Source organism: Ipomoea nil, unplaced genomic scaffold (genome assembly GCF_001879475.1).
Source record: "Ipomoea nil cultivar Tokyo-kokei standard unplaced genomic scaffold, Asagao_1.1 scaffold0143, whole genome shotgun sequence".
NCBI classification, from domain to species: domain Eukaryota; kingdom Viridiplantae; phylum Streptophyta; class Magnoliopsida; order Solanales; family Convolvulaceae; genus Ipomoea; species Ipomoea nil.
In genome coordinates, this window is record NW_017616571.1 from 1218368 (window position 1) to 1240631 (window position 22264).

Below are 22264 nucleotides of genomic sequence, written 5' to 3' on the forward strand. Positions count from 1 at the left end.
GAAGGTATTTTTGGGAAAATATATTTTGACCCCAAACTATTTAAAAATCTCAATTATAGACATTGGTCCATGATGCTTGTTGGACCCCAAGCCTTTGCCTTTGTCTGATGCATTTTAAAGAGCTAACAATTTACCCTTTTACCCTCAACCAATCATTGTGTTGCAACCTAGGGTTTTGAACCTATATAAATAGATACTATTCTATTGCCTTCTTCTCCTGATTTCTCCATTGTGCCTCTTCACTCCAAAGCTTTAGAGATCAGATTGGTAGAGGGGAGAAATCACAGTAAGTATTCCACCTTCATCCTCAACCATTCATTCCATTCATCTTTCTTTAAGGTTTCATCTTCCCTTGCTTAAATTTCTGAAGTTCTATCTCTAGGCTTGGTTTGTATGGTTGTATGAGGAGTCTAGGAAGTTTCATATGAGGAAGGAAAGAGAACCACACAAAGAAGAGGAAGAAGAAGCTGAGGTATAACCCCATGGACTCCCATCTTAAGTTTTGGCTCTGTGAAGCCATTGTTTTATAGGTAGAAATGAGTAGAAATGCTAGAATGATGTGTGTTTGAGCTATTAGATGACTTGTTCATGTTGTATGATGTGTTTTTGATGTTTTGGATGTGCTAGATTTACCTGAAAATGTTTTGCAGATGAGAAGAAATCATATAGTGCACAAGCAGTGTGCACTAGTAGATTCACCAGCCCCAGCCAACGGTCCAACAAGGGGACCGTTGGCTAGAGCCGTGGCCAGCCGGGCCTAGGGAATGGCCCTAAGAGAGGGTCGTTGCCTAGAGCCGGCGAAATGGCGGTTCAAGGGGCGGGCCTAGCTGAGCCCCGCCCCAAGGTCCGTGAGTTGTTCCCTATGCAGTGGCCGGGCCCTTGCGGCTCAGCTATGTGTCGTCTCGGACCAGGTGTCACTGGACCTTGCAGCTCGGTACCTCGGGGGCCGTCTTGATGCACGTTTTGGCTTTGATTTTGTTGGATTTGGATTAAAAATGAGCATGTTATGGTAGAATTTGTGATGAAATGCTTCATAGTAATGTTATTTGAGTTCACTGCCTATGGGATTTGCTTTGTTTTATCCTCCTGATGCTATTTGTGTATTGAATAGAGAAGCATGCACATTTTGTGAATGAGAATTGTTAGAGAAGCATGACTAGAATGTGTTTTATGTTCAATGGAAATTATAGTTCCTTATAATTGTGAAAGTATACAGAGTATGATATGTTGCAAACCAAGCATGATTGTGTGTTCTTGAGATTTCACATGATATATAGAATTGAAGCATGTTGTACAGTAATTTACATTCTAAGCATATCATGTTTTTATAAGAGCATGAATGGCCAACGTGATCATAAGCATGCTCATCAAACGGGTTGCGGGGATTTGTTCCCCGTGAACCTTTCTTCTTGGTATTTGATGTTTTGACCTCTCGTTGTTGAATTATTGAGCTCTTTGTGAGTCTTCTTGATGTTTCGTATGTCTAAAACGAAGAGTTAGGAATCCATGTTAGGATTTGGTGTCTTGAATCATGCTAAGGGTCCAACTTTGTGATTCGTTGGGCTAATATGAGTCTTGAAGGTTCGTTGGAACCATTTTGGTTTACCCGTTTGATGAGCATGCTGGTTTGATGTTGATATGCTACTATGTATGGTTTGTTCCTTCTTGTTGAGGATTGGCAACTCGTGTTGCCAATCATTTGGTGTTGGATGGTAATCCTTGTTGTTGAGTATTCTCTCATGACCTTGTTGAATTCTCTTGATTAATTCTTATGGTGTGATCTTGTACAAATCGTTGAACCCTTTTTTGATACCTGATTAGGGCTATTGATGAGCCTTAGTCTTCTTGATGATGATGACTATGTGTGACTATGAATGAGATTGGTGGGTTTGTTACTTGAGCTTTGCTCACATGAGATCGGTGGTATGTGACTATGAATTGAACATTACCCTCGTGTACTTGAGATGGTATTTTGATTGGTGGTGTAGATTGGTGGGGGACGACGATCCCAGACCGGGAAAAGGTTGGACTCAGAAGTACAAGGTGGCACTCGGAGGTGCCGGTTGGAACTGTGATAAGGTCGGGGGTAGCCATAAGGGTGGTACTAAGGTATAAGGTTGGAATGTGAATTTGTCATTATGCGACTGTGAATTTTCCTTGCTTATATGCATGTCTTTGATGAACTTTACCTTGTGAATGGTAGGTTGCATCTCGAGTTGTGTTGTCCTTTGTTGTTTGTGGTTTTGTGTCTTGTTGAGGTTGATGATCCTCGGTTTTTGTTGAGAGTGTGATGAGTCTTTGATGTTGATATCTTTCTGGCTTTAAAATGACTATATACTGTATCCTTAGTCTCAAACGCTTTTGATTATATCTATCTACATACTATGTTATTTAACGCGTATTGATGGGTTACCAGCTCTATTCGCTGACCGGGTGTTATCCCCATGTGTTTTACAGGTTTTGCTTAGTCTGGAGTGCGCGCTAGATGAGGACTCTGGATAGTGTAGCTCCTGTGGTTAGATGTTTTGCTTTTGTTGGCCTGTGTGCCTAGACTAGTGGCCTGTGTGCCTAGACTAATGTTACGCTTTGATGATTGTGATATATTTAGCCTGTGCACCCATAGTTTTATGGGTGTGGCATAACACCTTTCCCGGTTTATAATAGCTTCCGCTTTATGTTGATTGATGTTTAGTTTGCTTATCCTTGAATTTTAAGTTTTAAAATGTTGGTAAAAATCGAGGGTGTTACAGAAGTCTCATACGCTCCCCAAAACCTTCACCCCCGCGCGACCAAAAAATGCCATGTAGCCCTTACTCTTCTTAGAGGATGAGTTCCTCGCAAGGAAGAACGCATGGAAAAGGGGGAGGTTGGGGCGTATGCCCACGTGAAGACACCGAACAATAAAAGCGGCCAACGGCCGATGGGAGTTGGGGACTAGTTGGCCCACAGAGACGCGATGGTAATTGAGGACCTCGATAGCAAACCGGTGGAGGGGGAAGGCTAAACCCATCGAAAGGAATGTAATATGGACGCCAAAGAAGTTGTCTCCCAGGGGCTCCAATATACTCACCCCTGGAGGAGGAACGCAGACCTCGACAGTCGACCCGACCAACGCCCGCGCAACGGCGACATCATGGTCGGTCAAGGAGGACCCGAATCCTCGGGGGATGGCGGAGTCAAGCATAGTATATCGACCCACGGGGAAAGGATCCGGGAGAGGCGTATGATTCAACATATAAGGAGGATGCATAACTAATGGAGGGATAAAGGGGTACTCAAGATAATAGTCATCAACATGAGGAGATGGAAACCGGTCTAGATCAATGGACTCGTCATCACTTGATGGGAGGTCCACATAATCAATGGAGTCCAATATGGTACTAAAATCAAGTGGAAAGGCTAAAGCTACGGAGTGGGCATTCCCAACGAAATGTACCAAATGCAAAAAAACAAGCTCGGAAATTATGGAGTTCGTAACGAAACTCTAAAGAGGGGGTGGATGGTTACTCACTCGACACAAGTAAGGAGGAGAGGAGCACGGACCGGGCTGACTCAACGGACTTGGTTGACTCGGCGGACCCGGCGAACTCGGCAGAAACGGCAGGTCGGCGGGCAGTGGCCGGAGGGCTCGACTTCTCCACGGCGGGAGGTGAGGAGCTCGACGATAACAAGAGGCAAGGTCAACAGCAGTAGCTTAGAACTCGGCGGCGGCAGCTCCGAGCTCGGCGGCAGGGCGTACGGAAGGTTGTCGGCGTCGGGTTGTGGCCGGGAATTTGGGGGAGGAGGAGAGCAAAATTTTCATATTTGGGGGAGAGTTTGTGGTGGATTTTGTGAGGGGATTGAGTGGAAATTTCTAGGTTATATAGAGAGGGAAGGGGAAGAAAGAGGGGGGAAAAGGAAAAGGCATTTTGAATTTAAAAAAAGGTGTTGGGAAGGGGGAGTGATGTGACTATTGAGTGTGGGGTTGGGTTTGGAAGATTGATGGGATATTTATAGGGGAAGATAAAGTGTTATTGTAGGATGGGGACTCCCAAGCTGATATGGAGCAGTTGAATTTCGAATTTTAGGCAGGCTTGGAGTCCTATCGTGATGAAAATTCTACCTGAACACGGATTGTAATTTTTTGAACGTAATTTGGGACTCCGCAATTATTAATCGCCGTCTTACTCTCTCACGCTGACGACTTCCCGCAGCCTAGAGAGTGGGGAACTGATGATGGAATAATTACCGGGCGAGTCCAAGGCGAACCGATAAGGAACATCATCGAACAAGCTACCCACGGCATACGACGAATCACCCTGGGGTCTGTCCATCACGAGACCGGCCCATCGTGGAGCCGGCCTCCATGGGCTCGGCCGAGCCCATGGCCGGCTCCTTGGCCAAGCTCCATGCTTGTCCAAGGAGCTAGGTCCTCGCGTGGAGTGAGTCCCACGATAACAATTGCTGCTCCTCCCGCGTATCCCGGAGTTGTTGGCAGCACATGGAGTATAAAAGCACTCCTCAGTGTCTTGTTTAGACATCTACTACCTTTACACTATAGTTGTCTTGTTATTACACGTCTCGCACCTCTGTAATAGCATTATACATCCAATTAATACAATATTCGTCCCCGTGACGCTTATTTGCACATTATTTCTACCCTTATTATCAATATAAGCAATATCTATTTGATAAAACATGGAGAACTTAAAATAATAGCTTATTGTGAAACGTTATCCCAAATAGCATTTCAAAATAAGGTTTTGACTTTTTAACTTTTTTTCATTTTTAACTTTTTTTCATTTTTATCTTTATTAATTTATAAAAATGATATCATCTATTCATTAATATAATCAAAATCTGAATATCTTAGTTTATCATTTTGTCTTTCTACACTTATCGGCTAATTCAACAATTAATTTTACCAAACACTTTAATTTCAAATAGTTAGCTTATTAACTATTATCTTTTCAACTTTCAACTAGCTTTTCAGCTAGACGTCTCAAACATAACCTTATCATAGTGCTAAATCTTTATGTAAAAAAATATTATAATGTACTGCGTATCACAAAAGGCTAAAGACTTATTTTGATCTGAGATGTCATGCACGCTAATGGGTGAAGTTGTGACTTCAATTAGTCATAGATCAATGATATTACATACTCAAATGAGCACACTAATCATTTCCCATAGACGAGTAGACGACGACTTTGCAATATTTAATTGGACTAATAGTATATGATTTCTAACATAAATACATAATACATCTTTCAAATCATATTATCATTTTAGTTTACAACAACAATAGGATTTATTCAATCTAGCTAATAGTATTTGAATATCGGAAATTAAATTAAATGACGTCACGCTGCTAGCAACCGCCATTGTTGGCTCCAAGCGATCTTCAACATTAATTCTGGACGTCGGCGGAGAAGGGATTGAAGCCAGATTTGAGAATGAGTTCAAGTGGAGGAGTAAGAGGCTTTGGCATGTGGTTCCACTCATACCAATCCCAACCCTCGCACCTTTCTGGTTCAACGTTTTCTGGGATCTGATCAGGATCGCTCAGTTCTGCTCGGATCAAGAGTACTACGTAGTGGGATGGTTTAGCTTCATTGTGAAACACATGGTTTATCACCTTCAGAGTCTCTATGTTCTTTAGCTCTAACCCTGCTTCTTCCTTCACTTCTCTCGCTGCACATTCTTCAAAAACCTCCCCTGCAAATAAATGAAGTGGTTAAGATTTCACTACACTATCTAGTTTAATTTGTCTCCTAGCCTATTGGCATGGCCTTCTTGATTTGAGCTGATCACAACTTATGCTAATTTACTTTTCTATAGTCTTTGATTGACTAAATCACAAGTACAGAATTTACTTAGAGCATATACTCAGATTGTGGGTTTCTCTTTTCACTCAAAAACATGAATATATATATTAAGGTAGGTACCAAATTCGAGGTGGCCACTGGGAACGGAGAAACAAGAAGTGCCAGCACCGGCGAGGCGCTTTCCGACCAACACCTTCTCCCCTTTGAGTATGAACACTGCCACTGCAACTTTGGGAACCTTATCACTGCTCATTTTCAAGGGTTTTGGATAAACCAATTCAAGTGGATGATAATACTGTGTATAGTATAAGGTTGAACTTGGTTGTGGATTTTAGCTAAGTATAACGATTGGTTTTAGCTCCAATGATGCAGGGGCTCCTTTTATAGTGTAATCAGGGCTGCTGGTATCAGCATACCATATTGGAACTGTATAAAGAGTCAATAGAAAACAAATTATAGTACGTATACAACTGTTTGTATTTCTACAACTCTAAGGTAATAATTACGTTATGATTAGGATATCCTGTTCACAACATGTTAGTACTGCTCCCAATGGTTACTGTCATGCACGAACATTGAGATTTTAAATTTGCTTTGAACTTTTGTGAACAAATTTAAAATGTATAATTTTGTATTGAATTTTGAAGTTAGATTGACTCGATTTATCTTTCTAATGAATCTGAGAGACATATTCATGCATGAGGTATGTATAGGATATAGCCGGACAAAGCTGAAAATTTTGAGTTATCAAAAACTACTACTCCTACAATAATATATATATATATATGGCTGCGTTCAGGTGCGAACTGCTTGTCCGAGAGAGAAATGAGAATGCATACCATACGTCCACGTGTCCAGATCTAACGGATGAGAAACACTGATTTTTTTAAAAAATGCTGTGACCTTAAATAATTGAACATCCAAGTGCAAGTAAAATGTATTACAAGTGCAAGTAGCAGTTTCATATAGTGCAACCTCAGTGCAAGTAAAATGTATTACAAGTGCAGGTAAAACGTATTACAGGTGCAATTAAAATTTACACTGAGCAGCAATACTAAGTGCATCTAACATTATACATAGGTTCACCTATACCTCTAAGTAGTTGCACCTAGGTGCATGAATATTAACAAAGTAAAATTACTTCCACTTGTAAGTGAAAATAGGTGCACTTGTAAGTGATTTTACTTGCAAAGGTGCACCTACTTGCATTTATAACACATTTACTTACACCAAAGTTCAAATTATTTACGAGAAATGTCACGGCGTCATTTTTTTAAAATTATATCTTATTCGTTGATCTGAATACATAAACAACTAAAAATAGTTCTTATTTCTCTTCTGAACAACCGTTCTCACTTGAGCGTACATAATTTTATCATTTAATCAACTCTTTTACAAACGCCTTCCGAAAATGTATGTACTAAGAGGCCAGTGGCCACTAGCCGACCTAGTCATCTTTGCTTGGAAAGACCAAACAAGTTGATGCAATAATGTTGTCGAAGAAAATGACCTGGCAATACAAGTTGATGGTTTCAATTTTACATCCATTGAATCTATCTAGACGTTTGACAAAGTTCAAAGTATATATGTACTTAGTTGCAGACACGTGCTTTGCACGAAACGTCAAGTCCAATGATAATATATATAAATTTTAATAATTGTTATACGAGAAAATAAAACATACATAAATACATTATTTAAATAACAACATGATACAAATTATAACTTTAATTAGATTTTATCATCCTATGGTTCTCTAACACACCCACCTTGTCACCACTTCAAAGAAACTCATATAAGCCATATTAGGTTCATATTATAAGTAGCATTATACAAGTCAAAGTAATGAAGCAAAGTATTTTTACTGTCCCAAAGTTCCCAAATGATGATATCATATAAGAAGCAATTTCTATTGGCTTTTTATTATTATTATTATTATTATTAAGTTCCCAAATCACGGCTGGAAATCAGCGATTTTCCGCCACCTCAAAATATGGTCGCAAAAAGTAAATTTTTTTCTTTTTTCCGTCAAGTGCTATGGTCGTCGGAAAGTGGTCGGAAATTTCCGACTACTTTCCAAGAGTGGTCGGAAATTCCGACCACCTTTAAATAGTGGTCGGAATGTTTACGGTAGTTTAAATTTTACAACTATTTTCCGACCACCTTTTACTAGGTGGTCGGAAAGTCTCTTTTTTTTTTTTTTTTTTTTTTTTTTTTTTGGTTCAATGGTATGATAACCGCATATTTTTTATCTTTTTATCCTTGATTATTTTATTCATTTTCTTTTTTCAATTCCAACCGACCATGATGCAGAGAGTTTACTAGTAGATACCATCTCACCATTCTTGTTATGAAAAATAAGACTATGCTGCCCTTTCCATGTTGATACATGAAATTATTTTCTAACTTCAACTCTTTAAAACATTTATTCTTGTTAGGATTGTACAATCATAGTTCTATTGCTACATAATGTATTATATATCATTGTGTATTGTACTGTGTTTTATTTTTATTACATAATACAAACATTCATAAATAGTATAGTAATTTATATTAAAATTTTAAATTTATTTAGATTTTAGATATTTAAATTATTATAAATAATAATAATAATCTAAAACATTTTAATAAATTTAATATTTATAATTTAGGAATTAACTAACATATCACTCTAATATATAATGTGTATAAATTATTATTATTGAAGAAGATAATAAAATATATGGTGGATGCATGTGCATGGTAACAATAGTGGAAAATATAACGGAAGTTATAACTGTATGGGTATGTTTGTCATTTTCAAAAAAAAAAAAGTATGGGTATGTTTGTCCAGAATATTGTATAGTACAACTTTTATAGCATAATAAATAAACAAATGTAACGAAAAAGCGAACATAAATGAATGGTATAATCATCATTTACACTTATTATGTTTTTAAATATTAAATTATACATTTAAACAATTATATTATACTTTGGACAAAAAAAATAAAATTAATAAATGGGCGCCATATCCAAATTTTCGCCCCAAAATTTCACTAAGTGACGTTTCGCGATTTCTCTCTTATCCATCTTGCCTCCTCCCTCCTCCAGTAGAACAAATCTGCTAAACCCATCAAGTGTGAACAGCTCCCACATCTGACATCTCTCTCACCCAAATCCATCCTCATTTCCTCAAACCCATTTTCACGTCTCACATCTTCACCCTTTTCACCGTCTCACCATCAAATGGACTCTGTCACCGTCATCCGACGCCACAAAAAACGGATGGAGAAACAGATCCGCCACTATCGCTCGTTGCCGGTGGAGAAACAGATCTGCCATCATCGCTCGTCGCCGGTGTAGAAACAGATCTGCTAGATCATTAATCCCAGGTTAGATAGTTGTGTTTATTAACAGTTTAGGTTATATATTTTGTTGTGAGTTTGGTAGAGAAGTATCTGAGAAATAAAACAAGTGTTGAACCCTAGAATTCCGTAGAAAAGTATTTGAGAAATCGCTTCAATTACACAAATAAGTGGAATTTTATTATTGGTAAGATTAGAATAGTTTTATTATTGAGCAGTGTGAAATTTGTGGAGCAAGAGTTATGGGAAAGAAGATAATGGAGTGATTGGGATTCTCCTTGTTCAAGATTCTGCAGAGGCTAGTACTGTGGATCCTGCTTTGTCTCCAAGTGATTTCCTATGAGTTTCACTTGTTTATCTGTTACTTTAGTTCATTCTTGCTTTGTCTCCAAGTGATTTCCTATGGGTTTCACTTGTTTATTTGTTACTTTAGTTCATTCTTTGATTACAATATTATATGCAATTGTTATAGGCATGGGAACTGATTCTATAGAGTGTACCTTGAAAAATCAAGCTAGCATATCAGATTTTAACAAACATGATGAAAAAAGTCTGCAGCAAGTTCACTAGCATAAGTGGTAAATCTGTCATATATCCCCTTGAGTTTGAAGTGTTGGGGATTTATAATTTAATGTAATGTCAGGTTATTTGTATTTAGAAACTGAATTGGTCAAAGTTATACAATGTCTGATTTTAAATTTTTAATGCAGGGGAGTGGCTGATCGAGCTCTGCATCTCTCAAGAGGAGTAGAGAGACCAAGTGGGAGAGTGACTTACACAGTTGTGCTAGAAGGACTTTGCAGATTCCGTGTACAGGAGATAAGTACCAAAGGGACTTATTACACAACACGAATTACTTCTCTTGAGTTGACTAAAGCCGGTAAAGCTTCTGCTATTTCCTTATGTATATACGTAGGTGATGGCTATTTCTGTGGCTACAGCAGCAATTAGGTTTGAAATTTGATGCATTGCTATCCTAAGTTATCAGTTCTTAAACATGCAACTTTGTTTGCAGGTTTAGTAAATCACTAAATCTTGTTAGATTTTACTGATTTTCAATGGACTAGTCCAAGCTGTGATCTAGAGTATAGAAGAATGATTGATGTAGATTAATTAAATCCGGTGGGGTATTACTTACTTTTAAGATAGTAGAAACAATTAGGAGAATAGGACGCACAATATTATATCTTCAGTGTTTAATGAGAAGACATGGATTGTTTTACTGGCCAAGTCGTCACCTATTTACTAGTGGAAGTGCTAGGATATCTTAAAATAGATTACATGAGCTAAATGTGTATATCTTCTTTACTCTTAAATTTCCGTTGCACAATTTTAATTATATTATTAACCATGAATTGAAGTTTGCTTTTTGTGTGTGTGTAAGAACAGATTATGAACTCTTAATAATAGAAGGGAGGGTACAGATTGCACTAACACAATTATTTTCTTCATTTTACACATGCGCATATTTATTAGGGGTATATTTACTATCTACTTGTATCCTATACTCCTGATGTTAATGATAATACCAATATTAGTTCATAATACTCTTTTGTCACTTTCATCAAGATGTGAGTTACTAGTGTTTTTCTGTCCTTAATCAGAGATGGAGCAAGTTGAGCAAGACCAGGAATTCATTGTCTTGTCATGTCAATCCAAAGCTACTGCAATGGAGCTTATCTCTGTTCTTGACCAGGTTAAAATTTAGGTTTATCATTAATTATTTTGTTCTCAATGAATTTATGACTAACAAGTCTTATGATTTATACCGGAAGTGAAAAAAGACAGACAAAATGTGGTAACTTTAAGATATTTTTATTCAGTAAAATGAAAAAAAGGTCTTATTTCAGTCTTAATGACTTGCATTATATTGATTGTGATGGCTTCTTCTATAATGAATTGTGAGAGAAAGATGTTATTGTATTTAATTAATCTAATAAGTTCTCTCTACTTTCTTAAGAATGCAAAGATGAAGCAACTTGTGGATGTCAAATGCAGCTCTTTTCTGTTCAAATGCAATTGATGAAAAGCAGCTGTGGATATTAAATGTTTTTTTTTTTTTTTAATTTTATTAGGTATTGTTCAAATGCAATTGGTGGTCGGAAAATACTTTTTTTTTTTATAAAAAAAATGGTGGAATTTTCCGACCACTCCACCAGTGGTCGGAAATTACGCAACTCAGGACTTTCTCCCCGACCAAGATTCTGACCACATTGTAATAGTGGACGCTATTTCCGACAACCTCATATGGTGGTCGGAATTGCGACGGAGGGTTTTCCGAATCCCTAAAGTGATCGTAATAGTGGTCGGCAGAGGGGTTTTCGACCGAAAATCGTCGATTTTCGACCACTTTGCGGTGGTCGGAAATTCGAAGATTTCCAGCAGTGAATACAATTCAGACCATATTTATAATTATAATGATTATATAGTCATAACATGCAGAGAACTCCATTGCATCGACTCCGCTGCAATGGAAACTCTCACACCACCAGCTATATATATATAGCACGGTGGACACGGTTCCACAGCATTATCTAAGCTCAGTGAGCCTAGAAGGTCGGGTACGCATGCCCTTTAGGTCGAGTTGGGCTCAGGCCACCCCAAGGGTCCGTTACCGACCATCGTATGGGCATAGTGTCAGGGAATAATCCCCATCAGAGTCTTTTTTTTTCCAAAAATATTTTCCTTTCCATTGTTTGGTTGCATTCCAGAAATTTGTCTTGGTGTTTTTAGTTCATTTTTTAGAAAATAAGTAGAATTATTTTTAATTTTAAATATTTAAAATATACAATGATTTATTATTATTATTATTATTATTATTATTATTATTATTATTATTATTAAAACCCACAACCGTATTCCAAATCCCTACCATTACTCAATATTTTCGCATCTGAAATGGCGATTCGCGAAGAAGATGGATAAAAGGGCGGCGTAGCGACGGTGGAAGCCCAGTGTGGAGATTGACGGCTGGTTGGGCTGCGACGGTGGGATCTCGGCTTCACGATCGATGGTGGCGCAGGGTGTGGCGACGACGACGACCTGGCGAGGGGTGTGACGGAGACTGGAAGCAAGATGGTGGTACTGGGCATGGCGACGACAACGTCCTGGTTGAGTTTGAGGTGCGACGGTGGCTGGTAGCAAGGTGGTGGCACTAGGCGAGGCGACGATGACGACCTGACCAAGTTTGGGGTGCGACGAAGGCTAGTAGCAAGGTGGTGGGGCTGGGCGTGGCGACGACTGTTGGAAATTGGTGAACAAATCGATACACGAAATATATATAATATATATTCGTCCCAAAATTGGAATTAAATTTATAGAAAATTAATTCCAACCAATTTTGGTTCAAAACCAAAATTACAAATATATACAGCGTATATATATTAACCAACTAGAGATTTATTTTATCAAAATAATCCCACTACAGCTAGTACGAAACAAGTACCCGGGACTTAATTTCCACGAAATTAATCCCACCACAACTAGTACGAAACTAGTACAAGGATTTAATCTTTCCGAGATTAATCCCACCACTTGGTCCGAAACCAAGAACAAAATAAAAGCAAGAACGGGTTTCTAACCTGAGGTTTTAACCAAACGCGAAGAAACAAGAAGAAGCAGAGGAAGCCCGAGTCGTGTGTACACACACTCTCCTTAAAACGGATTTGCCACCTCCTGAGGGTGCTAAGATCGTTGTGGCGTCAGTCTCCCAGGATAAAACGGACTACGACTTTGGCGTTCGAGCACTCCAACCCAAAGCCCGGCGAACTAGAACACAAGTTGAGCACTCCGATGTTTTATGGAATTATGTTGGCAAACAATCTTTCTCTTTTGAAATCAAGGAGATTAGAGAGAAAAACAATAGTTTTTGAGTTTTCAGAAATGGCGTGAAAACATTCTGCCAACATAACAAACTATTTGTAGGGAAAGGGGAATTAAGTAGCATTATAATGGCCATTAACCAACATAAATCCAAGATTTAATAATTGGATAATAACGTTTGAAACGGTCGTACTTATTATCGTAATAATACCAACGGTCACGAACTTAAAACGCGATTAATTCGTACCGACCACAACGACCCGTTTCAAAATATCTGAGTGACCGAGAAGTCCATACAAACCCGAAAGGTTAACGAATTGGGACCGGAAACCACACCCGAGTGGTCCACACACACCGAAATGGTGCAGCACGAAAGGAGCTCACTAAAGAACACGAAAGGAGCTCCAATTCTCCAATGTTCAAATTAAGCTATCAAAGCTTAATTACTCAACTTTCGTGTAGCACGAAAGGAGCTCCACTCCCAATTCTCCAAAATAAGCTTTTTCAAAGCTTATCACTTTGTAATGTGCTAGCAGCACATTACTTGAATTAAGCTTTCGTGTTTTAAGCTCAAAGCTTAACAAAAGCACATCTCGTGCTTAACGATTCATTAGCATAAAATGCTAATTAACTACCGCTTAATTATCCTTTCGTCATTTGGACTTCTCTCAAATAGGTTCACCTTGAGAATCAATTTCTCATTCACCTATTACCCATTTTGAGCGTACATTATATCTAATTTTCCGTCTCACTACGAAGAACTCGAATCCACTTTGACCCGACCCAAATCGAAAGTAGTGGACCCACATATATTTTCACCACAAAATAATCACTCAAAATGCCATTTTTAGCTAAAAAAATTCCAACAATCCCCCACATGAATGAAAATTGATTTTCGGGACGAGGAAAAACGACATGAACGTGCTCAACGGTCGATCCCTGCATAGCATAGGTAGGTATTACCCTTTGAACCTTTCATTGTGAAGATATGTTTACTCTACTGGCTGTATGGTAGTACTTGATGTCTTTGAACCAACTGCCGTTTGTGTAGACGATGACATATCCCGCACAGGAACCTCCCAACCTTTGTTCTGTTCTCATGGGTGTGCCCGTTTTGGTCATGGGTCACTTTCCTAGTTCTGCGAGAGTTTCTAAAGAATTGAGCCCATCAATTCTCCTTTGAAGCGACCCCACTTCTCTCTAACATAGGTGATTCTTTATCGAGTATCCCGCATACTCACACATGTCACCCGGCATTCGAATCATTAAAGCATCAACATGCTAGCCTCGTGCGGGAGTCACTGTTCTAACGAGGAATGGTAGGGAGTCCGAGACCCCCACAGTGACATGCTTCGTTCCATAATTTAGTTGTCCCATTGAACCTAGGTGCCAGCTAGGTTGGGTGTCCACTATAGAACTTTTATTCCATGGGCTTCAGACCTATTCCTCGTGCCAACTTCTCAACAACATCTTTGCTCAACCCTTTGGTTAGCGGATCCGCTATATTGTCCTTTGACTTCACATAGTCAACAGAGACAACACCCGTTGTGAGTAGTTGTTTAATGGTATTATGTCTTCGATGTATATGTCTAGACTTACCATTATACATATGACTTTGCACTCTCCCAATTGTTGCTTGATTATCACAATGCACACTAATTGGAGGTACAGGTCTATCCCAACAAGGAATATCCTCCACAAAATGGCATAGCCATTCAGCCTCTTCACAACATTTGTCTAAGGTTATCAGCTCAGATTCCATCGTGGATCTAGCTATCAAGGTTTGTTTCGAGGATTTCCAAGAAACGGCTGCACCAGCTAACGTAAACACGTAGCCACTCGTGGACTTAGAGTCCTTCATATCCGATATCCAGTTAGCATCGCTATACCCTTCGAGTACAGCAGGATATCGTGTATAGTGCAGTCCCCAGTCACGAGTATACCTCAAGTATCTCATAACTCTCACTATTGCCTTCCAGTGCGCATCACTGGGGTTGCTCGTATATCTATTGAGTTTGCTAACCGCAAAGGCAATATCAGGCCTGGTACTGCTCATTAGATACATCAAACTTCCAATAATCCTAGCGTATTCTACTTGAGAGATACACTTTCCGTGATTTTTGGACAGATGAACGTTAGTATCTAATGGAGTCCTAGCCACTTGATAATCATCCTTGTTAAACTTTGCAAGGATTTTATCAACATAATGAGATTGGCTTAACACGAGACCATCAGGTCTTCTCACGATTCTAATCCCAAGGATTAAATCTGCCAAACCCATATCCTTCATGTCAAATCTCGAATTTAACATGTCCTTGGTAGATTTGATCATTCGATAGTTACTACCCACGATGAGTATATCATCCACATATAAACAAAGAATGACATAACTGTCTATCGTTTCCTTAACGTAGGCACACTTGTCACTTTCGTTTATATTGAACCCATTGGTTAACATCGCATGGTCAAACTTCTCGTGCCACTGCTTGGGCGCTTGTTTTAAACCATATAACGATTTAACCAATTTACAGACTTTCTTTTCTTGGCCCGGAACCGCAAAACCCTCAGGTTGCTCCATATAGATTTCTTCATCTAACTCGCCATTCAAGAAAGCTGTTTTCACGTCCATTTGATGTACTTCCAAATTCCGTAGTGCGGCTATGGCAAGTATCATCCTTATGGAATTTATTCTCGTTACGGGAGAATACATGTCGAAGCAATCAAGGCCCTCGTGTTGCCTGTAACCCTTAATTACAAGTCTAGCCTTATACTTCTCAATGGAACCATCAGGTTTCAACTTCCGTCTAAAGACCCACTTGGATTCCAAGGGCTTACTACCCGGAGGAAGATCAACCAGTTCCCAAGTGTGATTCTGTAGGATAGAATCCACTTCACTCTTTATAGCCTCTTTCCACATTGGTCCTTCCGTAGAAGTCACAGCTTCTACATACGTTTGAGGCTCGTTTTCTAACAAACATGTCAGAAGATCCAGTTCATTTTCTAGTAAACAAGTTAGAATATGCATATCAAATTTTAACATGTACGTCCGAAAATCTGGACCAAAGGATTTTTCAATCCTAACTCGCTTGCTACGTCTAGCTTCGAGCTTGGGTTCTATTTCAGACCCTCCACTGCCGTTATCCACAGCCTCGTCGAATGTTTGTTTCGACGTACTAGGTCCCTCACTGGACCTACATGGAAATACATCTTCAAAGAACGATGCATTCCTTGATTCAATTTAATCGTGTTCTTATGTACGTCCGGATTATGGGACTTGTGTATTAAGAACCGATACGCACTACTGTTATGTGCATAGCCAATAAAGATACAGTTCACCGTTTTAGGACCTATCTTTATTTTATTAGGTGTTGGCACCAAAACTTTGGCAAGACACCCCCACACTTTCAGGTACTGGTAGGAAGGTTTCCTATCGTTCCACAGCTCATAAGGAGTTTTATCGAGCTTCTTGCGGGGACCTTATTTAAAAGGTAGTTACTTGTCAAAATCGCCTCACCCCACATGCTTTGAGGTAGGCCCGAACTTATCAACATCGCATTCATCATCTCTTTCAATGTGCGATTTTTCCATTCGGCAACACCGTTCGATTGAGGTGCGTAAGGTGCCGTACGCTCGTGTATGATACCTACACTTGCACAGAAGTCACCAATAGGTGCTTCATACTCACCACCTCGATCGCTTCTAACCTTCTTAATCTTCCGATTAAGTTGGTTTTCCACTTCATTCTTATAAAGAATGAATTTATCAACGGTTTCATCTTTGCTCTTAAGCAAAAACACATAGCAGTATCGTGTGCTATCGTCGATAAACGTGATAAAATATTTATTACCACCGCGCGATTGTATTGATCTAAAATCACATACATCGCTGTGAACCAACTCAAGTGGTTCTGTTTTCCTTTCAATCGATTTAAAAGGAATTTTCGTTGGTTTTGCCTCAACACAAATCTCACATTTGTGCTTATCAACTTGAAATGCAGGAATATGGTCCAAGTTAATTAATCTACGTATAGAATTAAAGTTAACATGACCCAGTCTACCGTGCCACAAACACGAAGACTCAAGTAAGTAGGCTGAATTAGTAACGCTTTTATTAATTGGCGGTTATTGCATCGAGCTTGAAAAGCCCATCTAGCACATGACCCTTGCCTACGTACATTCCCCATTTCGACAAAACGACTTTATCTGACTCAAATACTAACCGGAAGCCATTCTTGTTCAACAATGAACCAGAAACTAAGTTCTTCCGTAGCTCCGGTACGTACAAGACGTTGTTCAGAGTCAGCTCTTTCCCAGAGGTCATTCCGAGAACTACTTTGCCCATGCCTACCACAACAGACTGAGCAGAGTTTCCCATCCATACCTTCCCACTATTAGTCGTCTCGAAGGTAGTAAACAACTCACGATTGGAACTCATATGTCGGATCGCACCCGTATCAATGAACCATTCCGTTTGGTTCGAACCAACCAGGTTTACCTCGGTCACCATTGCCGAGAGGATGATTTCAGACTTATTCTGATTGACCCGCACCACGTTAGATTCAGAATTACAATTCTTCCTCTTAAGTGCTTTACAATCAGCCCACTTGTGGCCCATAATGCCACAATTGAAGCATTTTCCGTAGAATTGCTTCTTGAAGTCCTTTCTGCCCAAAGGCAACAAATGGACACCAGATTCCACTTGAAAGGCTTCACTCACGATCATTCATTCGTCTACTTGACTCAGGACGATCCTGGAATCCACCATCTTGTATTCAAGTAATTGGCTACGACAAACATTTTTGCCTTAGCATCATCACTATTATACTTCAGGTCCAAAGATTCCCACAACGAGTCACACAAACCATTCAAAACATAGTTTAGGCATAGGAAAACCAAATATTTCCAAATCCGTACTATGCTAACAGTTTGAGCGTTAGACTCGTGTTCCTTTTCACTAGGAACCATCTCGGTCAAAAACCATGACACGTCGAGAATCACTAGGTTGTACAACATTTTAAGTTGCAACCCTTCGAAATTCAACATCTTGAATTTCCATGGTCTTTCGACCAATCCACAAGGTACCGTCCCATGTACCTTCATCATAGGGATATACCCTTTGATGCCATCACCGGTCTCCGATCCAAAGTTCACCGGGGTTTCGGAATGTGCAACTACATTGCCGATCCGACCATTTGAATGTGCAACACGAGCAGCATTCACGGTTCCACCACTCGTGGAATCCATCGATTTAAATCACCAAAAAACGAATCGATTTTAAGATTGTTAGAAATTGGTGAACAAATCGATACACGATATATATATATATATATATATATATATATATATATATATATATATATAATATTTGTCCCGAAAAATGGAATTTAATTTATAGAAAATTAATTCCAACCAATTTTGGTTCAAAACCAAAATTACAAATATATATAGCGTATATATATTAACCAACTAGGGATTTATTTTATCAAAATAATCCCACTACTGCTAGTACGAAACTAGTACTCGGGACTTAATTTCCACGAAATTAATCCCACCACAACTAGTACGAAACTAGTACAAGGATTTAATCTTTCCGAGATTAATCCCACCACTTGGTCCGAAACCAAGAACAAAATAAAAGCAAGAACCGGTTTCTAACCTGAGGTTTTAACACAAGTTGTGCACTCCGATGTTTTATGGAATTATGTTGGCAAACAATCTTTCTCTTTTGAAATCAAGGGGATTAGAGAGAAAAACAATAGTTTTTGAGTTTTCAGAAATGGCGTGAAAACGTTCTGCCAACATAACAAACTATTTGTAGGGATAGGGGAATTAAGTAGCATTATAATGGCCATTAACCAACATAAATCCAAGATTTAATAATTGGATAATAACGTTTGAAATGGTCGTACTTATTATCATAATAATACCAACGGTCACGAACTTAATACACGATTAATTTGTACCGACCACAACGACCCGTTTCAAAATATCTGAGTGACCGAGAATCCGTACAAACCCGAAAGGTTAACGAATTGGGATCGGAAACCACACTCGAGTGGTCCACACGCACCGAAATGGTGCAGCACGAAAGGAGCTCACTAAAGAACACGAAAGGAGCTCCAATTCTCCAATGTTCAAATTAAGCTATCAAAGCTTAATTACTCAACTTTCGTGTAGCACGAAAGGAGTTCCACTCCCAATTCTCCAAAATAAGCTTTTTCAAAGCATATCACTTTGTAATGTGCTAGCAGCACATTACTTGAATTAAGCTTTCGTGTTTTAAGCTCAAAGCTTAACAAAAGCACATCTCGTGCTTAACGATTCATTAGCATAAAATGCTAATTAACTACTTGCTTAATTATCCTTTCGTCATTTGGACTTCTCTCAAATAGGTTCACCTTGAGAAACAATTTCTCATTCACCTATTACCCATTTTGAGCGTACATTATATCTAATTCTTCGTCTCACTACGAAGAACCCGAATCCACTTTGACCCGACCTAAATCGGAAGTGGACCCACATATATTTGCACCACAAAATAATCACTCAAAATGCCATTTTTAGCCAAAAATTCCAACAACGACGACAACCTGACCGAGTTTGGGGTACGACGGCGGCTGACAGCAAGGTGGTGGCGTTGGGCGTGGCGACGACGTCGAACCATGTTCTGGAAGACTTGGTTCGAGAGAAGAAGTTGTTTTTCAGAAAAACACCTCTATTTTCCATTGATCAGGCACCCAGTGGTTTGGATTTAATTTGGTTTGGTTTTGGTGGAAGTCCACTCTTTGAAGGTTTCATTTTTTGTCTGATTGATTATTCAGTTGGCTCACTTGGAGTGCCACATGAAGTGTTTTGTTGATGACAAGACGAAGAATCATCCATATGCAGAGTTAATATTTGAAAAATAAGAATTATCAAAACACCAAGTTTTCTAGTTTACTAGAGACACAAGAAAAACATAATAGCAATAAACCCTAAATCCATAATTAAAAATACAAATAGCAGCACCAAAGATAACAAAATAAAAGCGAAGAAGAACCTATTGCGTGTGTGTATTACTACATATTAGGGATTTCACGTTCATATAATCGTAGAATAAGACATATAAACATTAAATTAGGTTTAATAAATGGAAAGAAGGATGAAGAAATAGACATACCTTGGTTTTAATCTTTGCAATGGAGGGGCAGAGAGTTGAGCGGAGGGCGGAGTGGTGAACTGCATGAGTGTCGGTTGTGTGAGCATAGACAGTTGACTGATTTGGAACTTACAACTTAGAGTTGAGGTCTGAGGACTTGAGGAGTTGGGGTTATTAATTATTATATTATATATATATAATATATGTATTGTTATAATAATAATAATAATAATAATAATAATAATAATAATAATAATAATAATAATAATAATAATGCATGAATGCAAAATGGAGCTGAATGAAGGAAGAGGAGATGGATTTGTATATATTCATTCGTATTGAATATTTAGTTCAATATGTACTGAATGTAAGTGTTAACATAAATGTGCTTATAGTTTAATGGGTAAAGTGCTTATTTTGCAAACTTGATGGTCAGGGTCGGGGGTCAAACCTCACCTTGGACATCTACTTCAATTTATTTGTTTCGGAACATGTATATATTTATTATTTAAAAAAAAAAAAAACTGATCGGTTTTCGTTAACCGAATAGAACCAATAAAAAAACCTGATCTGTTTTCGTTAATCGAACCGAACCGGTCGGTTTCTCTAAACCAAGTACCGATCGGTACTTCGGTTTAAGACCGAACCAAAACGCCCATCCCTAACACATAATATATTGCTAAAAATATTATGTGTCTGTAGTTAACATATTTTGTACTTGTAGTTAATTGTTTCTGTTTGTAGTTATCATTTTATGTGTTTGTAGTTAAAATGTTATTTGACTTCAATTTATTTACAGGTATATAAATTGTATAACTATGGCATATGGCAAAAATGTTGAATTAACTGGTGCAATAGCAGTTTTAGAGGGAAGCACACTCACTGGATAGTACCCAAGCATAGTTTTTGCAAGACAAAACTCTATTAATTGGTGTGATCCATGCTTTCTCTTGTTGCCACTTCCGCCATAAATGAATTTTTTATTTGATCTAGTCTACTTGTGTGCTTCACTGTAATTTTAGTGCCTTGACGCAGTACATCTTCAAAAACAGAACCAAATCCCCATTTCCCAAAAGACATTGATAATACACATAGTTTCTCATCTATGTTGAATATATACGGTAAATTATTAGGTGTACCGTTTCATCAATGCTCAATGCGTGATTCTAATTAATTGACCAAATTTCATGTTAAATTTTATTTTGTATTTTTTCAATACATTGTACTCTAATATATTCATAGTATATGTTTAACAATTATGTCAATTAATTTTGATTGGGATGTAGTTCAAACCTAAGACCTGGCCTTCCTTATAAAAATCAATAAGTTAACAATAATAAATAGTGAGCGGAATATATAATATGAACCATTCTGGTGGAACACAATGTCTGAAGATTACTTCAACTTGTAATGTGGAGCCTTTTGATGCTCATTTTGAGATTTGATTTGCACCATCCTATGCGCAAGAGCCTCTATGCTATACAATTCAAACTCCTTTAAAAAATGGAATTATATATATATATATATATATATATATATATATATATATATATATATATATATAGTGCAAACGCCATATCTCTTTTCACTGTGGGACAACGGCTTCTTACCCATCTTCCCAACTCCATTTTGCCAATTGCATACGTACATTTTGAGAATTAATTTCTTATTCTTCAGTTATCAATTTTAAAAGTACAATATATCAATTTCTTTATCTCATTTAGAATGACTCGAATTTACTTGAATCCAACACAAATTGAAAGTGAACCCCATAAATATTTAATTATTTATACTACAAAATGTCAACCATTCAAAATAACAATTTTGCTAATATTTCTAACAAATGTTACTAAGTTAAAGAGACCACGACAATAGGGCCGTTATGCTCATTACTAAACTTGTTGAAGAGATGAAATATAACCAAGGTCTATCTTTTTTATCAGAGGTTGAATCGATCATCAGAAGAAGAATTAGGCCAAAAATTAGGATACATTCTGGGAAAATCAAACTTCCATTGAAGAGAAGCAAATGAAAGGCTTTCATAAAAATTCTCGTAGAATCGAGAATGAAGTTTTCATTCTGTACATGCCAGCTCATGAATTAGTAACTGCTTCCAATTTAAAAAAAAAAAAAATCCCAATTGTGTCGAAC

At 38.2% G+C, this 22264-nt stretch overlaps 1 protein-coding gene and 1 long non-coding RNA gene across 3 annotated transcripts; one reads left to right on the plus strand and one right to left on the minus strand.

Annotated features, from left to right (window-relative positions):
• The first annotated feature begins 2283 nt into the window (after nt 1-2283).
• On the plus strand, nt 2284-20927 carry LOC109171695. 2 transcript variants are annotated; one of them, XR_002052643.1, is made up of 6 exons: nt 8921-9181; nt 9373-9483; nt 9627-9732; nt 9865-10034; nt 10759-10850; nt 20913-20927. It is a non-coding gene; the product is annotated as an uncharacterized LOC109171695 (long non-coding RNA). The 2 variants fall into 2 exon arrangements; XR_002052644.1 differs by lacking the exons at nt 8921-9181; nt 20913-20927 and adding an exon at nt 2284-2294 and having other exon boundaries at nt 9352-9483.
• LOC109171687 (nudix hydrolase 1-like) lies at nt 5226-6141 on the minus strand. Its single transcript, XM_019320756.1, has 2 exons — nt 5928-6141; nt 5226-5697 (listed from the first exon to the last, which is right to left on the minus strand). The coding sequence occupies exons 1-2, from the start codon at nt 6058-6060 to the stop codon at nt 5390-5392; spliced, it is 441 nt and encodes a 146-aa protein (XP_019176301.1). The 5' UTR covers nt 6061-6141; the 3' UTR covers nt 5226-5389.
• Nucleotides 20928-22264: the final 1337 nt, after the last annotated feature.